Below are 20468 nucleotides of genomic sequence, written 5' to 3' on the forward strand. Positions count from 1 at the left end.
TGTGCTAAATTTCCGGTGTAGCTGACGTCATTTTATATCCAATCATCTGTTTTTAACAAATAAGTTTCATAAATATTGCCAATAGATGTTGAAAACCTCGGTTGGTGGCGATGACGCAATCTAGCTGTCTGGCCACTGCGCATACATTTCGTGGCCTCTACCGTTTTCATCTAAATACCGTGATTTATAATAGATTATCTGGTTCATTCCTCATGGCAAATCCACTCTTCAGTTAGGTTGAAAAATATTATTTCATCTGATTGTGTCAAAGTGACTTTATGACAATTAAAGTTAAATTTGTGACAATCCTCAAAGCTGTGGTTAGCCGGCAAAGCCCGGTACGATGTTCTATTCACCAATAATCCTAACATAATATTTTTCACGGAATATCGGCATAGCTGAAGCGTTAGATCACTACAACTATCACTTTTTGTCGTTGCTCCCATATTGGTTTCAAATAAGGTTTGGCTTGCACCTTCTTTCATCTCACTACTCATTCATACGTCTGTTTTTTCGAGTAAACATCAAAACATCAATGTGAATATTCAAAGTGTACGGTAATTAAAAAAAGAGCTAGTTAGAACTTTTTGGCTTACATTAATTCACATCCAGTAATAACCCCCGTGATAACCCCCCAAAAAATCGATATGCGTCAATGTACAGCATACGAAAACGGAGAAACATATTTCTTTTAAATTTTTATTAATTTATTTTTAAAAATAGTTTTGCGCATCAAAATTATTTTCTTGGCGAACTCAACTCACTGAGCTCTCTCTTTCTCTCTCACTCCCTTGCACAAGTCTCGGAAACATGGAAACATAGAAGGTTTACACTATAGGAAAAGATCGTTGACTATCTATTCACAACGACGAAAGCCTACATATAAAGTAGACGTAAAGACGAAGTAGAATTTATACTACTAGTCAAAACCACGATCGACAAGGTAAGAATGTGGTGAAACAGTGATGTTTGGGCTTCGTTTCTTCAATTACGTACATACCACGAATCGAATTGGCGTGATCAATAGCTTTAAACTTGACAAAAGGTTCAAGAACTCAACACTCCGTATTTTCAATCAACGACGAACCACAAGGATTTCTATTCATTACGTTGTCAAGTTGATACGCGGTTTAATGAGTACAAGGTATTGTATTCTCTATTTTCAATCGACGAACCACAAGGCAAGAACGATTTGTGTTAATTACATTGTCAACTCTATAATATTAATGAGAGCATTGCGTTCCTTCTTTTCAATCAACTACAATATTATTCATGAGGTATAAAATGTTTACGGTTAAAATTGTTTCAACTGACAAAATATACAATGACCAGAGCATTGTTTCCTTCTTTTGTTCTGATTTAATGAACGAATTGAATAGTTTGCGATTCAAATTGTTCCACCTGACAAAATATACAATGTCCAAAGCATTGTGTCCTTATTTTGCTCTGATTTAATAAACGATTCAAATAGTTCACGGTTCAAATTGTTCCACCTGACAAAAGATACAACGACCAGTGCATTGTCTCCTTCTTTTGTTCTTATTTAATAAACGATTTAGATAGTTTGCGGTTGCAATTGCTCCACCTAACAAAATATTGTTTCCCTCTGCCACAATAATTATAAAACAGTTTTCGGTGAGCACCATTTAGAGCAGAGACGAGGTGGAGGTGGCAGGTGACTACTATCTGTCGCGACTGTTGAGCACACTGAATAGCACCTCGGTGGAGGAGTCCTCTCCTCGCTCGTCCTCTTCACTGCTCGTACTGCCTTCGGGCAGAAACTTGGCGGCCGCCTCATCGGCCACCGCCCCCCTAGGCCCCGCCCCTGGCCCCGCCCCCAGCTGCGCCTTGTGCACCACGTGACACAGGATGCCGCCCAGACACAGCAGCAGGCCGGCGAAGTTCAGACTCGACATGGTGTCGCCATTCCATTTCACTGCCAGGATCACCGTTGTCACTTCCTGTAATTTAAGAAAGTCTCAAAAACTGCTGTGAAACCTTTTAGGTTTAGCGGGACCAATTTTGTAATGCATCTTACTGAATAAAATGATGATAAAAATGATTGACTACAACTGTTATTCATATTCATAGTTTACATTTCTCAAGTAACAGTTCATATGTTGATGCAATTAAAAAAATCAACATTACAATAACACAGCGATTTTCGCACTAGCTAGAAACACTATAATTTGTATAAAAAAGGCGAGACTCGGCCCTACATAAAACAATAACAGCGTTGCCAAATTGTGTAAAATTGCAACTTTCTCATATTTCTAATTTAGCCACATAATTGTAATAGATGTAGAATAACATCCCCGAGATTCCAGTAGTTGCTGATTGCTGAAAAAGTTTCAGAGTAGAAGGATTGAAAGGAAATTCATTTTTTTTATAAAATTGAAAACATCGAACCAACCATGGAGCCAAGTTGAAGACCGCATATAATAGTATTGAGTGACCTGGCTGGCTCAGGTTTGGCGTCAAAGTTTTCAGTTCGCAACTGATCAATTTCAGGGCCTCTGATTGTTTTTCTTTTGAATATTACTTCTTTCAGAATTATGGGATGTCGTAATGAGTAAGAATTTTATTTCAAAATAAAGGGGTGAATGTCTCCTTTCCATTGGGGTACCTATCTAGATCATTTTTGTCCGCCCTACACTTACTTTTACATATTACGACATCTCATAATTTTGAGAAAAGTGTTATTCAAAAGAAAAACATATTTTTGCGCAATGTTTCCAATTTCAACAAAAATTCATTTCCAAAACTTCAACCTTGAAACTTTTTCATCACTACTGGAATATCGGGGATTCTATTCTACGTACAATTAAATTGAATTGGAAATTTGAGAAAGTTAGAATTTTACACAATTCGGCAACGCTATTATTCCCTCGGATGGAAGGCCAACTCTCAACTTATTTTATACATACTACAGATAGCTTCTTGTACCAGTCAAAAATAGGCATAAACCATCATACTACCGCACTACCTTATAAATTTCAAAACTACAAAACTGATTATTAGAACACTGTAGTTCACCACAGGAGAGCATTTTTTTTTAACTGTGAATAATTTACCTTGAATATTCCTATGACAGACAGGGTGAGACTAGATGTACTCAGCAAAACTAGGAATTCAGCTAATTCCATGGCGAGAGCAATGAAGCCACCCCCAAACACAGGTAACCACTTGTCCCAGCCTTCACTACTCAAGCTGTGAACAATTTTACCACCTGAAATCAAAACAACATTTTAGCTTTATCATTCTTATTGACTTTAGTTACAAATAATAACTAGTGCCCTTATTATAATCTCATTTCAAACACGACCAGTTTAATAAACTATATCGGCTTACTGACTTTATTAATTCATTTACAAAAGTTGCATATAATAGTAAGATAATGGTGATGTTTTTAAAACTATTTTTAATGCCCATCTATTATTGAGAAACATGGAGGTCCCCAAAAATAATAATAGAAATAAGGAAACAAATTTTAGACTACATTCTGAAATTGAAAGGCCTGATTGTCAAGAAATCACCAATTCATTGTAGTTTTGTAGAACTATTGAGAGGATAATCTTAGATTTTTCAAGTCTATGAACTTGGAATCCCTTCACAATGGAAAATAAAATTACTTGATTAAACAAATCTGGTCAACACAAAAATAATCCTTCTAATGAACACATAGAATAAAATATGAAATGAGAATTACTTACCAAATGTAATTCTATTATTCATATTCATCAGATCCCAAAATTTTGAATCTAATTTGCATTGCAACATTGCAAATAATTAAATTTAGTAGGCCTTTACAGTTACTAATCTTCGTGTTTTCTTTGTGTATTAAATTGCTGCCTAGAATTTCCGACAATAATTTCCATGTATATCGATCATTATGAGAACCAAGAATTTGCCAGGCTCCACTCACCTTCAATAAAATAGAAAAATGGTAGAACAGTTAGGAACATCCAAGGTTGAGTGTAGTACATCAAATCCAATGGATTTTTCAGTCTCAATTCAGAGCGTTGCATTATGAATTGTGCCGACGTCCACCGCAGTCCACTGTAAGCAAATACATTATAATCTGAATACATTTGATGAATCAATTGGGTGAAATTAGGTAAATCTGAAAATTAATCAGGCATTTAGAATTTTTATACTAAGATTTTTAGCAGTATTATATATTTAAGTATTTTTTCAGTAATCGCATGATAATTTGACATCTTGTGAGACCGTACTCCTCATGGTCTTTTTTCGAATCCGCTATTGTGTTTCAATGTATGAATAGATAAAAGTTGAGATTTATGAGCCAGCAAGGCTACTCAATTTAGAAGCGGGCCCATTTGTGAAGCTGACTCCTCTGACAATATAAATCATTTATGAGCCTAAAAATCGTTTCCCGAGGTACAGAACCCACAAGAATCTGGGGGTCCACTCATCTCTCATCATCGTCCATCTCATTACCCACACGCACAAGCTTAGAGCTCATGTGGGCATCACATCTAGGCAAAAAAGAGGAATTTCGAACCGATTAAAATTAAAATCTGGGTATTGATACGAATATTATAAAAACAGGAATTAATAAATTGATGCTATGTTTTTCTATTAATATTAATGCGTAATTTTCACGCATGATTAGTAGTAATATCGCAAAAATAAGATTAGTACTATAGGGTTAGAACAATATAGACAACTAAGTTATTGAAACATTTACAAAAACACAAGAAATAAAAAACATTATCTTCTGGTACCATACTGCCAACAGAAGGAAACTGTGTTTAGACAGTGAACTGCAGAAGTTATCCTTGTCCATACTTCTATACATAGAAACATGGTATAAGGCTATACACCGTGGAATCGACAACTATCTGAATTTTTAAAATACGTTAAATACTCGTATCTCGTATGTTTTTAGAGAATTGCATTTATAAGCGTTTAAATGGCTCGAATTATTTCTCTATTATAAACAGGGTGTTTCAGAGAAACGGGAAATTTTGAAAGTTGAATAATTTCAAGAAAAACAAATCTTTAAATAAAGTTTTTCATATCATTTAATAAAAAAATGCCATTTTAGAATAAATACCGTAACATTTTTTTTTTTGAAGATGACATCTTGCAGGTGTGTTCCTTTTCTACGCAAACATTCCTGTAGTCTCTTCAACACATTGTCCATGGTTTGACGTAACATTACAACTGGAATTACTGAAATCGCTTCTCGAATCTTGGCTTTCAATTCTTCCGTTGTTGTAGAATTAAAAGCCAAGATTCGAGAAGCGATTTCAAATATGTATATTCGCTTTTGAACAGCTAATTACGACATAGCAGTCAATTATTTATAAATAATTATATGATGAAGGGCCTAGTGTTCGAAAGCGCTCCACTAATGTGAGTAGAAGCTAATAGCTTTTATTTATAAATAATTGACTGCTATGTCATAATTAGTTGTTCAAAAGTGATTAATTAACAAGCAGTTCGTAATGGAATCAAACATTGAAGAGTATGTATATTCGCTTATTTCACCTCCTATTTAAATATAATATATGAAAAGGTAAGGTGTCTAATTCACAACTTACCTTGAAAATGAGGCAAATAGCACCATTGTGAATCCGAAGAGATCAAACTGTGTAGCTTTGTAGGTGAACATGAAGAGTCCTATCGATATCATTGCAACTATGACAACCAGAGACCATGACTGAAAGTTAAAAAAATCAATATCATCAGACAAAACAAAAAATATACAATAATAACATTTATGTTGACTAATATCTATAAAACAGTAGTTACTAACTAGAGAGCTAATTGTGACTTGTTTGAAAAAATACGAATCTACAAAAGCTTTAAGCTTTAGAAGTTTTTAATTGATGCAAAATTTATGAGTTAGTTGAAAACCGTTTTACATTTCTTGACCTTGAACTTATTAATCGATGATAGGAACAAAACTAAAGCCAAGTTAGCCAAAATATTCCACTGGTTGAATGAAGATTTATCGTGTTGTAAGAATTCACATCATCATATTTTCAGAAACATTAAAGTTCTGTATTATGATTATGATTAAACAATAATTTAACTACAGAACTAAAGTTTTGAAATATTTTCAAAGCTATAAAATACAATCAAATATCATTAAACTGAGTATTGTTTTCCTTGTTCATATGAGGCTAATTATCTGCGGCACTTGTTTTGTAAATAGAATATGTTGATAGTAGAATATTATTAGAGAGTTGGATGCGCATTTAAAACCATCAAAAGCGGCAATTATTGGTACAAATTATAATGTCTAAATAACCAGTTCAAACTTACAAAAAAAAAAAGCTTGATAACTACAATTTTCAAGATTAAAATAGTTTAATAATGCTTCACCTTTTTCTCCAGTTTGAAGATCAAAGCAAATCCTAGGATGAATATAATTGTAGATGACTTTGTCATTGTATATCTGAAAATACAAGTGCAAGTAAAAAGTTAAAAGTTGAACAGCAAATTTGGTTATCATGGATAACCCTAATAATCAGTTAGCAGTAAGTTTGACGATGTTGAAAATTAGAAAAATAATATACGTTATGCTATCTAAAATTATAATAGACCACGAAAAAACTTTTATATCGTAATATTCCGCCTAATTACGAACTTAAAGAGATCCTGAAGCAAATGTTTACGAGCTTTTTATACAATACTTCAAAGGACATAATTCATGATAATGAACACATTTATAATCCGTGCAAACCTTAGTTTGCAGCACGAGGCTTCATGGCCAATATTATTTATTACGAGAATAGGATTACACTGTTGCCGTTTTTCACTGAAGTTGCTAATTCTATTCTATCAGAATAATCAACGCTTTCTTCTGATCTTTCTCACAGGCTTTCTAGCTCTGTGAAACCTGGCAGCATTGTACTCCATGAGAGCAAAACAAACTACCCTTGGGTCTCCTCACCATAGAAAGCCATAACCGAATAATAATAATGCTGCTATCTAAAGGTGCGTACAGATATACGCGCCGCGAACATGAGCAATTCACTTTTAATCAGCTGATTATATCTGTATTTTTACAGAAACGGTAAGATACAGATATAAAAAGCTTGGCATCAGCTGATTATATCTGTATTTTTACAGAAACGGTAAGATACAGATATAAAAAGCTTGGCATCAGCTGATTAAAAGTGAATTGCTCATGTTCGCGGCGCGTAAATCAGTACGCAACTTTAGATTTGCACAGACTGTAGTCTGATTTTCAAATTTTGAATCATTCTAGGTTGAGCAATCACAATGAAACGGGCTTAATAATTTATCTAAGAATGCATTTGAAAGTTCAAATATTGAACTGATACGAGGATCGTTCCAGAATTAAGTTAAACGTTTTTTTCTTTAACCCATGATTTATTCGTTAGTTACGAGCATGGTATGGAGCTACCACTCACTGCTACCGCCAAAATGAAAAGTTCGTATAGTGTAATCCGTTTTCAACGGGAAATAATGTAAGTGCCACTGAAATTCAACACGGGTTGTGTAGTGTGTATGGTGACGACGATATGTCAAGGCTAATTGCTTCTCGTTTGTTCCAATCCTCTGTTGAAGAAAGAATAACATCACACAACTAAGTGGACGTCCTTTCACGTCACGTGTCCCAAACATTGTCGAAGATGTCCGAAGACACCGATCGTAGCCTTACGCTTGACAAAAGTCATTACATTAGCAACCCTTTCCAAATATTGAAATAAGCCATACACACTACACAACTTTCGTTGAATTTCAGTCGCATTTTTATTCTTTGCGGTTAAAAAACGGATGATGACACAACGTGTTTTTCATTTGGCGGTAGAAGTGAGTGATAACTCCATAATGGATTGCTCCTAACTGACGAATCAATCATGGCAGCTGCATGATAATTTTACAGCACTCCCATTAAACCTGGAAGAAACTTCCCTGACAATTTCAGCCTTGTCCTGTCATGTACAGGGCTATAAAATATAGTACAACTTGATTCTGGAACGATCCTTTTAGAAAGGGAAGAATTGAATTGAAATAATAGATTAAGTGTAACTCACAATGAAACAGGGATTATGAGTAGGCCCCAGCTACCAAATGCAATGTCGAGGGCACTGAAGACGCCAAGCGGCAGGATGCGAGTGACTTGGTCGGTGCAGGATACCTCTTTGAGGGGCCGGCGGGTCGCGCATGCGTAGATCAGCCGAATCGCTGTCACCAGGATCCATTTCAGCGAAAAGTGACTGAGCACAACGAAGAACGGCAGTTTCACAGCCTGTAACCGATAGCAAACCGAATTAATTCCAGTATAACAAGTGAAAGATTGTCTCTTTTCTGTATATGGCTATTTGTATTATGAATATTCATAATATAAATATTCAACTTGTATATAAATTTTCACAAAATGGCATCAATGTTGAAACATGTTGTGATAAAATAATTCAAAAAAGGATACTGAGATTTTTATTTTTATTTCTATTTATATTTACAAGTGGAAGATTCTTTTAAAAAGGTATAAGGGTTCATAACAAACAATAACGGTAGACAATGGTCTCTTCCAAACCCAAACAAATTAAAACATTACAGAAAAATATAAATAAATTATTCTCAGAAAGCCTTACTATGTTTCAAATACCGTAACTTGTTTTAGCTACTTTTCAGCTGAGTTTCAATCAATTTCCATATTCTGTAGAAAACCACATTGAAATTTAGAAGGTTCGGAAAAATTTTGATTGGCTAATGTTAGAGGAAATGTGCTGTCAAAATCGTTTAAGTTTTCACTTCTAAAAAATAAACATTGAAGGTGTCTTTCAGAGCTAACAATTAAAATATAGTAGGCCAAAAAACTTGAACAGATAATAAATTAATTGCCCTAATTACACTTGACAGTATGATAAGAAACGCACTTGTATTAATAATTGCTACTGCAAGTAAATTATTTTCTCTAGTACAGTAATTTGTGCAAGTGATACTTTATGTACAACACAACACCTTTTTTGTGACGGTTTTAAAGTAGAATAGTTGTGGACATTTTTAATCATTCTAAGAAGATTTTTTTTAGAAAAAATATAACAAAATTAATTTGAACATTGATAATGATAGATTATTTCCAACTATTATAATAATTGCTAACGTTCTATAATTTTAGTCCAACATTACTGGGACTGGCATTTAAAATCTTTTGGGTGTGATCACATTGAATGCATTTATATGCAAGTGCTTGTTTGCTCGTCAGATCATCTTCTGGCTTTGCAACCAAGTACGGGTCACAGCCTTGCTCAATATTCTTCTCCAAGCATCTCTGTCCAATGAAGTCTCCATCCCTGCACTCCAACCTTTGCCGCATCCTGGTCAACCACATCCATCCATCTTGTCCTGGGTCGCCCCCTCTTCCTCCTTCCATAACCTTCCCACTTATCGCCATCTTGGGTGGGTATGTGTCATCTGCTCGTATCAGGTGTCCTGCTTATCTTAGTCTGTGCACTCTCATCACTGTGACTATATCAGCTTGTTGGTACAACTGGTCCAGTTCTTCATTGTGCCGCCTGCGCCAGACTCCTGCTTCTTGAACACCTCTAAAGATTCTCTCAGGACCTTCCTTTCAAAGACAATACCAACATTTTCTCTTCCCTCAATGTATTTACTAACTAGAGAGCTAATTGTGACTTGTTTGAAAAAAAAACTAATCTACAAAAGCTTTAAGCTTTAGAAGTTTTTAATTGATGCAAAATTTATGAGTTAGTTGAAAACCGTTTTACATTTCTTGACCTTGAACTTATTAATCGATGATAGGAACAAAACTAAAGCCAAGTTAGCCAAATATTCCACTGGTTGAATGAAGATTTATCGTGTTGTAAGAATTCACATCATCATATTTTCAGAAACATTAAAATTCTATAAATTATTATAATATTAAACAATAATTTAACTACAGAACTAAAGTTTTGAAATATTTTCAAAGCTATAAAATACAATCAAATATCATTAAACTGAGTATTGTTTTCCTTGTTCATATGAGGCTAATTATCTGCGGCACTTGTTTTGTAAATAGAATATGTTGATAGTAGAATATTATTAGAGAGTTGGATGCGCATTTAAAACCATCAAAAGCGGCAATTATTGGTACAAATTATAATGTCTAAATAACCAGTTCAAACTTACAAAAAAAACTTGATACGTAGCAACGATGTATCACTACAATTTTCAAGATTAAAATAATTTAATAATGCTTCACCTTTTTCTCCAGTTTGAAGATCAAAGCAAATCCTAGGATGAATATAATTGTAGATGACTTTGTCATTGTATATCTGAAAATACAAGTGCAAGTAAAAAGTTAAAAGTTGAACAGCAAATTTGGTTATCATGGATAACCCTAATAATCAGTTAGCAGTAAGTTTGACGATGTTGAAAATTAGAAAAATAATATACGTTATGCTATCTAAAATTATAATAGACCACGAAAAAACTTTTATATCGTAATATTCCGCCTAATTACGAACTTAAAGAGATCCTGAAGCAAATGTTTACGAGCTTTTTATACAATACTTCAAAGGACATAATTCATGATAATGAACACATTTATAATCCGTGCAAACCTTAGTTTGCAGCACGAGGCTTCATGGCCAATATTATTTATTACGAGAATAGGATTACACTGTTGCCGTTTTTCACTGAAGTTGCTAATTCTATTCTATCAGAATAATCAACGCTTTCTTCTGATCTTTCTCACAGGCTTTCTAGCTCTGTGAAACCTGGCAGCATTGTACTCCATGAGAGCAAAACAAACTACCCTTGGGTCTCCTCACCATAGAAAGCCATAACCGAATAATAATAATGCTGCTATCTAAAGGTGCGTACAGATATACGCGCCGCGAACATGAGCAATTCACTTTTAATCAGCTGATTATATCTGTATTTTTACAGAAACGGTAAGATACAGATATAAAAAGCTTGGCATCAGCTGATTATATCTGTATTTTTACAGAAACGGTAAGATACAGATATAAAAAGCTTGGCATCAGCTGATTAAAAGTGAATTGCTCATGTTCGCGGCGCGTAAATCAGTACGCAACTTTAGATTTGCACAGACTGTAGTCTGATTTTCAAATTTTGAATCATTCTAGGTTGAGCAATCACAATGAAACGGGCTTAATAATTTATCTAAGAATGCATTTGAAAGTTCAAATATTGAACTGATACGGGGATCGTTCCAGAATTAAGTTAAACGTTTTTTTCTTTAACCCATGATTTATTCGTTAGTTACGAGCATGGTATGGAGCTACCACTCACTGCTACCGCCAAAATGAAAAGTTCGTATAGTGTAATCCGTTTTCAACGGGAAATAATGTAAGTGCCACTGAAATTCAACACGGGTTGTGTAGTGTGTATGGTGACGACGATATGTCAAGGCGAATTGCTTCTCGTTTGTTCCAATCCTCAGTTAAAATAAGAATAAAATTAAACAACGAGGTGGCCGTCCTTTCACGTCACGTGTCCCAAACATTGTCGAAGATGTCCGAAGACACCGAGCGTAGCCTTATGCTTGACAAAAGTCGTTAGCAACTCTTTCCAAATGTTGAAATAAGCCATACACACTACACAACTTTCGTTGAATTTCAGTCGCATTTTTATTCTTTGCGGTTAAAAAACGGATGATGACACAACGTGTTTTTCATTTGGCGGTAGAAGTGAGTGATAACTCCATAATGGATTGCTCCTAACTGACGAATCAATCATGGCAGCTGCATGATAATTTTACAGCACTCCCATTAAACCTGGAAGAAACTTCCCTGACAATTTCAGCCTTGTCCTGTCATGTACAGGGCTATAAAATATAGTATAACTTGATTCTGGAACGATCCTTTTAGAAAGGGAAGAATTGAATTGAAATAATAGATTAAGTGTAACTCACAATGAAACAGGGATTATGAGTAGGCCCCAGCTACCAAATGCAATGTCGAGGGCACTGAAGACGCCAAGCGGCAGGATGCGAGTGACTTGGTCGGTGCAGGATACCTCTTTGAGGGGCCGGCGGGTCGCGCATGCGTAGATCAGCCGAATCGCTGTCACCAGGATCCATTTCAGCGAAAAGTGACTGAGCACAACGAAGAACGGCAGTTTCACAGCCTGTAACCGATAGCAAACCGAATTAATTCCAGTATAACAAGTGAAAGATTGTCTCTTTTCTGTATATGGCTATTTGTATTATGAATATTCATAATTTAAATATTCAACTTGTATAAAAAATTTTCACAAAATGGCATCAATGTTGAAACATGTTGTGATAAAATAATTGAAAAAAGGATACTGAGATTTTTATTTTTATTTCTATTTATATTTACAAGTGAAAGATTCTCTTAAAAAAGCATAAGGGTTCATAACAAACAATAACGGTAGACAATGGTCTCTTCCAAACCCAAACAAATTAAAAACATTACAGAAAAATATAAATAAATTATTCTCAGAAAGCCTCACTATGTTTCAAATACCGTAACTTGTTTTAGCTACTTTTCAGCTGAGTTTCAATCAATTTCCATATTCTGTAGAAAACCACATTGAAATTTTGAAGGTTTGGAAAAATTTTGATTGGCTAATGTTAGAGGAAATGTGCTGTCAAAATCGTTTAAGTTTTCACTTCTAAAAAATAAACATTGAAGGTGTCTTTCAGAGCTAACAATTAAAATATAGTAGGCCAAAAAACTTGAACAGATAATAAATTAATTGCCCTAATTACACTTGACAGTATGATAAGAAACGCACTTGTATTAATAATTGCTACTGCAAGTAAATTATTTTCTCTAGTACAGTAATTTGTGCAAGTGATACTTTATGTACAACACAACACCTTTTTTGTGACGGTTTTAAAGTAGAATAGTTGTGGACATTTTTAATCATTCTAAGAAGAAGATTTTTTTTAGAAAAAATATAACAAAATTAATTTGAATAATTTTAAAAAGAACATTGATAATAATAAATTATTTCCAACTATTATAATAATTGCTAACGTTCTATAATTTTAGTCCAACATTACTTGGACTGGCATTTAAAATCTTTGGGTGTGATCACATTAAATGCATTTATGTGCAAGTGCTTGTTTGCTCGTCAGATCATCTTCTGGCTTTGCAACCCAGTACGGGTCACAGCCTTGCTCAATATTCTTCTCCAAGCATCTCTGTCCAATGAAGCAAGTCTCCATCCCTGCACTCCAACCTTTGCCGCATCCTGGTCAACCACATCCATCCATCTTGTCCTGGGTCGCCCCCTCTTCCTCCTTCTATAACCTTCCCACTCATCGCCATCTTGGGTGGGTATGTGTCATCTGCTCGTATCAGGTGTCCTGCCTATCTTAGTCTGTGCACTCTCATCACTGTGACTATATCAGCTTGTTGGTACAACTGGTCCAGTTCTTCATTGTGCCGCCTGCGCCAGACTCCTGCTTCTTGAACACCTCTAAGAAGATTCTTCTCAGGACCTTCCTTTCAAAGACAATATCAACATTTTCTCATCATTCAATGTAGTTGCTCACTGCCAGATAGGATTACTGACACAATAACTGTCCTATATAAGAGTAAGTTGACCTTTATGCTCAGATTTTGGCTTTTGATCAGGAACTGGTACGGTTCTTCATTGTGCCGCCTGCGCCAGACTCCTGCTTCTTGAAAACCTCTAAAGATTCTTCTCAGGACCTTCCTTTCAAAGACAATACCAACATTTTCTCTTCACTCAATGTAGTTGCTCACTGCCAGATAGGATTACTGACACAATAACTGTCCTATATAAGAGTAAGTTGATCTTTATGCTCAGATTTCGGCTTTTGATCAGGTTGGACAGTGCATAATAGCATCTGTTTGCCTCTATGATTCTTCGCCTCACTTCGTTAATGTGTTGTTTCTGGAATTGATGGAAGATCCTAAGTACTCAAACTCTTTCATTAGCTCAACATGTTTCCCCTGGATTTCCATGCTTTGTCCTTGTAAGTCAATTCCAGAATTGGAGGTCACCATGACTTTTGATTTTGCTTCAGTTGCTATTAACAGGCCGATACTCTTTGCAGCTTCTTCCAGACTTCTTTAGGCTTCAGTCTTAGCTGTTTTTTTGCTCTTGCTTGAGCCAAAAACAAAATCTGAAAAGTTTCATTAATACATACTGCTTAATACACTGAATGCAACCAACAAGTGCACGCGTTCAGTTTGAGTGTTACTTTTGCTCTTTCCAGACTTTATTTCTCATCTGCACGTTTGGTCATAAACAAACGTGATAAACAAGGATGATCAAACCCTTAGAGTAAAACAACCATATAAGGTACTTTCATAAAAAGAAAAAAATCAGTAGAGGTAATGAATAAAAATGTAAATGAATTAAAAGAGACAAGGTAAGTTTATGGGTTTATTCCCATCTCAATATTGCCAGAAGACTAATAAATCTACTCCATTATAGACTAAGTTATGAGTTTTAGGCTACCTTTGCCACTAACACCGTAAACAAACAGGATATTTTAAAATCTGATAATTGTTTACATGCATTTTTCCCTCTAGGCCTATTACCGTAACCTACTTTAGATTGTTGCATGCACTTGTATTGATTATTAAGACACCCTTATGGGTATTAAATAGAAGATAATGATGCAATTCCTTAGCGACGACTCGAGCCGCGCTGAATTGCACCTCAAGAGCCAGACTATATTACGCGTTTTTTCAGGCAACCCAACGCATTTTCAGTCAGTCAATCGGAGAGCTTCCTGCCTGCCAACTCTAACTCTACTATTATATTTGCTTCATTTATTTGAGATTTGATTTTTGATGCAACAATGGTCATTAATTTAGTCAAGTTATATGAATTGGAAATACTTTATGAAACTAAAGCATATCCTAATCCTAATAAAACAAACTTCTAACCAACTAGCTAGGTAAAAAAGTAAAACTGGGTTTATAATGAAAGCATGTTAATAATATAAGAATACTGTAAACTGTAGGCCCCTACGCTGGTACAATTTTTCTTTACAGCCTCCATAGACCATAGGCTACATGATATATTTTTGACAAGGAAATGAAGATAAATTCTTACCTGCATACACCATTTGTGATAGAATGTCAGACTGACAGACAGTACAAAATACGAAATAATAGTTATAAATGTTGCAAATCCACTAAATGGCCATTTATGTTTTGAATTGCTTTCCTTGTGGAATGAGTTCTGCTGAATAACTAGTTTCGCCATATCTCAAAGATAATAAAATGGATACGAATATGTAATAAAATGTAACCGGTAACTAATTATTTCCATAGTACAGAATATTAACAACCACTACACTTTCATTTCAATAAAATTCTTCCTTGTATAAATAAATTGTCTTCACATTTTACTGAGCAATGATTACTGTACTTGCGTTCAAAGTTCCAATCTGTCAAATTGGACAAAATGTCAACACGATGCAGAAATGAAAATTAGATTTGGCAATGCCATCTAAATTATAATTTTTCTACAAGGGGAAAATCCTGTTTTAGCGCATATTTAAACGCACCGTTGATGCATTAGTCGATTCTACGTCGTGAAAGTTGACTGTAAATTTATATTTTCGATCATTGGGATACATAGTGATGGAGGTTCAAGAAAACCTTTTTTCTTTTTACACGATGCAATGACAGTAAAAATGTGAATCCTATAAGTTCCAATAGTATTATCTATACTCATTTGGTCAGGCTAAGTGGGAATAGTTGACCGAGCGAAGTGAGGTCTAAGATTCAAGTCGACGGTTTGGTATTTCTCTTAATGTTTAAATGTTGCGCATTTACAGCGAAATGCGGAAATAGATTTTCATGAAATTTGACAGGTATGTTCTTTTTTTAATTGCGCATCGATGTATATACAAGGCTTTTTGAAAAGTTGCATTTCAAGGATAATATAAAAGGAAAAAGAAGCCTCCTTCATACGCCAATTTATATTAGAGTAAAAATCAGACTATAGAATATTATTCATCATGAATCAGCTGATAAGTGATTACACAGATGTGTGGAGAAGCCAGTCTATTGCTGTATTTCCATAAGGTCTATAGTTTCAATCAGGTACTTGTAGATGAGAATACTGCGTGAGGTCTACTGTTCACCGAACTACTAGTCTAATTAGATTTTGGGGAATTAAAATAATATCACTGTCTCTGTGAATCCAGCTTAAGTTGGCACTACACTGATTTTGTTTGTACATATTGCAAAGTGCTCCCTCCAGCACGTATTAAAGCTCTGTGTTGTGAAAGCCAACGAGCTAAAATAGTAAACCATAGAGCGGCTGTAAGTAGTGTGCTTTCAGCGCTCTCAATGTGTTACACGGCGAACTAAGGGCAGCCATGACAGAGAGAAAGAGCAAGAAGAGCCTCTATTGCCAGTCTGTCACTGCAGGAATTATAGGTGTGTTTTTGTGAATTAAATTGATTTCTATGACTAATTATTATATTTATGATGATGATGGTATGGCAAACTTGACTGGAATGACATCAGCTATATAAACTTGACTATATAGACATCAGCTTATATTATATTAAGATCATGTTAGGCCGGTATTAGATAGTAATAGTATTAGACTATAACATGAAAAAAGATGAAAATATGAATTCGTACAACTTATTTCATATGATCTGCATATGAAAGAAATATTACCATCTAATACCGGCCTTAGTTTGTTATTTTTTTGATTATCATACTTTGCCTTCTTGTTTTGAGAGATAATGTAGATAAGTACCGTAAGCTGGTATCAAAGAAAGGTCTTCATAAACTAGTTTTTCAAATTCCCTACTCAAAATAGCATAAAAATAATCCAATTTCTAAAATCATAATTTTGCAGTTACGGTATGGCATTTCTGTTGAAGGTTATATCGGTGAAGAAATAAAATATTACGATTATTTGAACATTATTACTGATTTTATTTTTACTTTAAAGTCAAACCAATACATTGAACTCAAACGTTTTACTTAAGGCATGTTACACACACTTCACATAGACAGAGAACAGTACAGAGTCACCAGTGCCTTGCCAATCACACATATTATTATTTAGTCTATTTCATTGTCAAACAACACGCCCCCTCAATGAAATAACCCAAAAAAATTTAACAATCAAAAAAACAAAGTAAGTTATAAGAAATTTAACATAGTTCAAAACATCTTAATTATTAAAAAATATTATTTCTAAACTTGACAAAAAGTTCCTTTCCCAAGGGTTTTGTGAAAATGTCAGCAATCTGATCTGAGGATTTTAAATACTCAACTTGAATAACACCTTCAGAAATTTTCTCTCTTACAAAATGATACCTTATATCTACATGTTTAATTTTTTTATGATGCTCAGAATTATGAGCTATTTTGATAGCAGACTGATTGTCTTCAAACAACAAAATACAAGTTTTCTTATTTTCAACAACACAAAAATCAATTAAAATTCCTTTTATCCAACAAGCCTCGCTTGCAGCTTGGCTCAAAGCAACATACTCAGCTTCTGTGCTAGATAATGAAACACTCTGTTGCTTCTTGGTACACCAAGAAATAGTATTACCAAAACCTTGAAGCAATAACCTGAGGTTGATCTTCTCTCTAAATCACCACCCCAGTTTGCATCTACATAGCCTACAATCATATCATCATTCAATTCTCTCTTATATACTAGCTCTAAATCTAAAGTACATTTTACATATCTCAATACACGTTTTAAATTTTTATACAACATTTCACTGGCACAACTTTGGAATCGACTCAAGAAAGATACAGTACAACACAAATCAGGTCTAGATCCTACAACAGCATACATAAGACAACCAATTAGTCTACGACATTTCTTTTCTATTTCTACAGACTCTGACTTATCTCTAGTCAATAATTCAAAGTTGAAATTTTTATCCATGGGAGTGTCCATTGGCTTACAATCCTGCATGTTGAACTTTTCCAATACATGTTTGAGATACTCCTTCTGACTAATAACAGTTACCCCCTTCTCAATATCTTGTTTGACATTAATTCCCAAGAAATTAGAAACTAAGCCCAAGTCTTTCATCTTGAAATTTTCTTGTAAGACTGATTTCAATCTTGAAACATCATTCTCATCTGAACCAAAAATAAGTATGTCATCTACATACAATAATAGAAATACCTTTTTACCCTCCACAATTTTAGAATACAAGCAATAATCATTTTTAGACCTAGTAAAATTGTTCATTTTCATTACAGAATCAAATTTAGAATTCCAATCTTTTGGAGATTTCTTCAGACCATAAATTGACTTCTTAAGTTTACAAACCTTATTCCCAAATCCTTCTACTCCCTCTGGTAATGACATATAAACGTCTTCTTTGATATCACCATTAAGGAAAGCATTTTTTACATCCATCTGATATACAGGAAACCCTAATTTATTTGCAACACTCATGAAAATCCGAAAAGTTGGCAATTTGGACACAGGGGCATAAATGTCATTTAAATCTATGCTATCCTTTTGTTGAAACCCCTAGCAACTAATCTAGCCTTGTACTGAATGTTACCCTTCTCATCATTTTTAATTTTAAATACCCATTTGCTATCAATAATTTCTTTGTTTTCTGGTACAGTATCTACCTCTGTCCAAGTATTATTCTCTTTCAAAGCATTTAGTTCAGTTTTTACTGCCTCCAACCAATTTACAGAATTGTTTGATTTCATAGCTTCAGAAAATGTAAGAGGCTCATCTACTTGTAGACTAAGATAACTGGTTTCATAGTCTTTCAACCACACTGGTTTTTTTAATCACTCTTTTCTCTCTCCCTCTTATTTCATTATTTTCATCCATCATTTCTTCTCCACTTTCTTCATTTACTTCTACTTCATTGATTCCATCTTCAATATCATTTGTTTCAATCTCAATACCCTCAGCTTCACTTGTATCAGTTTCTTCTACTTCATTATTTTCAATTTCTTCAACTTCATTTATTTCAGTTTCTTGTACTCCATCATTTTCAATTTCTTCAAATACATTGTTTGGATCATTACCTTTTGCGATTCCCTCAATGTCAAAGCCTTGATTTATCTTGAATACTTTGGGGTCAGAATACTTTTCACCTTGGTTAGATTGCTCAACATTTGAAAAAATTACATCCCTAGAAACAATTATTTTCCTCTTATCAGCATCCCACAACCGATAACCATTTTGCAAATATCCTACAAACGTTAGCTTCTTGGTTCTACTGTCAAGTTTCTTAAGATTACCTGCAACATGACTGTTTGCTATACTTCCAAAAATCTGTAGTCTTGATAGATCTGGTTTTTTACCGTACCACTTTTCAGCTGGAGTACAATCAAGAGTACATGTTGGGCTTCTATTAACAATATAAGCTGCTGTCCTTACAGCCTCACCCCACATTTCCTTTTTCAATCCTGAATCAAACAAAAGTGCCCTAACCTTTTCTAGCAATGTCCTATTGATTCTTTCTGCCTTTCCATTTAATTCTGGAGTGTATGGAATGGTGAAATCCATGAAAATCCCTCTATTTTGACACCAATCCTTGATTTTATTACTAGAATATCCCCCACCATTATCACACCGAAATTTTGAAATTTTAGAATGCCATTTTGCCTCTACTTCAGCTACAAATTGTTTCATTATATCAAATACCTCACTTTTATTTTGAATAAGAAATACCATGACAAAATGTGTGAAATCATCTAGAAAAGTAACCATGTATCTTTTATTGTCCCAACTTACCGGGGTAATAGGCCCACAAACATCAGTATGTACTATTTCAAGGGGTCTTGTTGCCCTTTCCCTGACTGTTTTAAAAGGTTGCCTTGTTTGGCGAGCAGACAAGCATATTTCACATGGGTTTTTGGAAAAGTCATCAATTTTAGTTTTAATATTCATTCCCTCACTAAGATTTATGAGCTTTTTCATGTTATCTACACCAAGGTGGCCTAGCTTCCTATGCCATAATTCCACTTCATTAGTCTCATTAGACTTGGGTGAAATAGTGCTAGTCATTACATGATGGACTGAATTTGAATTATGCATTTTCAAGTCAACTTCAAACAAACCATTCGAATTTTTTATGCCTTCCATAATGACTTCATTGTCTTTCAACACCTCAACCCTATTTCCACTAAATAAGACCTTACCATCGTTCTCAGTGATAGCACTTACAGATAACAAATTTTTAGAAAGTTCTGGAACATATAAAACATTATTTAAGTTGCATTTGTCTGATTTGATGTTTCCTACCTCAAGAGCTAACATTGATTCATTTTCCTTGGCTACTCCTACTTTACAACTAATTGGAATGGAACTATCAAATAGTGATTTAGATTTTACCATATGTGAAGTAGACCCTGAGTCAATTACGAAAGTGTCATAGTATTTTACATTAGAATTAGTAGTTAAAAAGGATACTTGGTTCTTCTTCTTATCATTCTGTTTTTTACGAAAGTAACAGTCTTTGTCTTCATGATTATTCTTCTTGCAAATACTACAGAATAGACCACTTT

The 20468-nt window shown here is 34.4% G+C and overlaps 1 protein-coding gene across 1 annotated transcript; it reads right to left on the minus strand.

The window, feature by feature from the left end:
• Window positions 1–457: 457 nt before the first annotated feature.
• LOC111056560 (solute carrier family 35 member C2) lies at window positions 458–15409 on the minus strand. The gene is made up of 7 exons (XM_039431123.1): window positions 15043–15409; window positions 11891–12105; window positions 10214–10286; window positions 5571–5689; window positions 3926–4059; window positions 3075–3229; window positions 458–1961 (listed from the first exon to the last, which is right to left on the minus strand). The coding sequence occupies exons 1-7, from the start codon at window positions 15193–15195 to the stop codon at window positions 1683–1685; spliced, it is 1128 nt and encodes a 375-aa protein (XP_039287057.1). The 5' UTR covers window positions 15196–15409; the 3' UTR covers window positions 458–1682.
• Between the last annotated feature and the right edge of the window lie 5059 nt (window positions 15410–20468).

This window comes from Nilaparvata lugens, chromosome 6 (genome assembly GCF_014356525.2).
Source record: "Nilaparvata lugens isolate BPH chromosome 6, ASM1435652v1, whole genome shotgun sequence".
NCBI classification, from domain to species: Eukaryota; Metazoa; Arthropoda; class Insecta; order Hemiptera; family Delphacidae; genus Nilaparvata; species Nilaparvata lugens.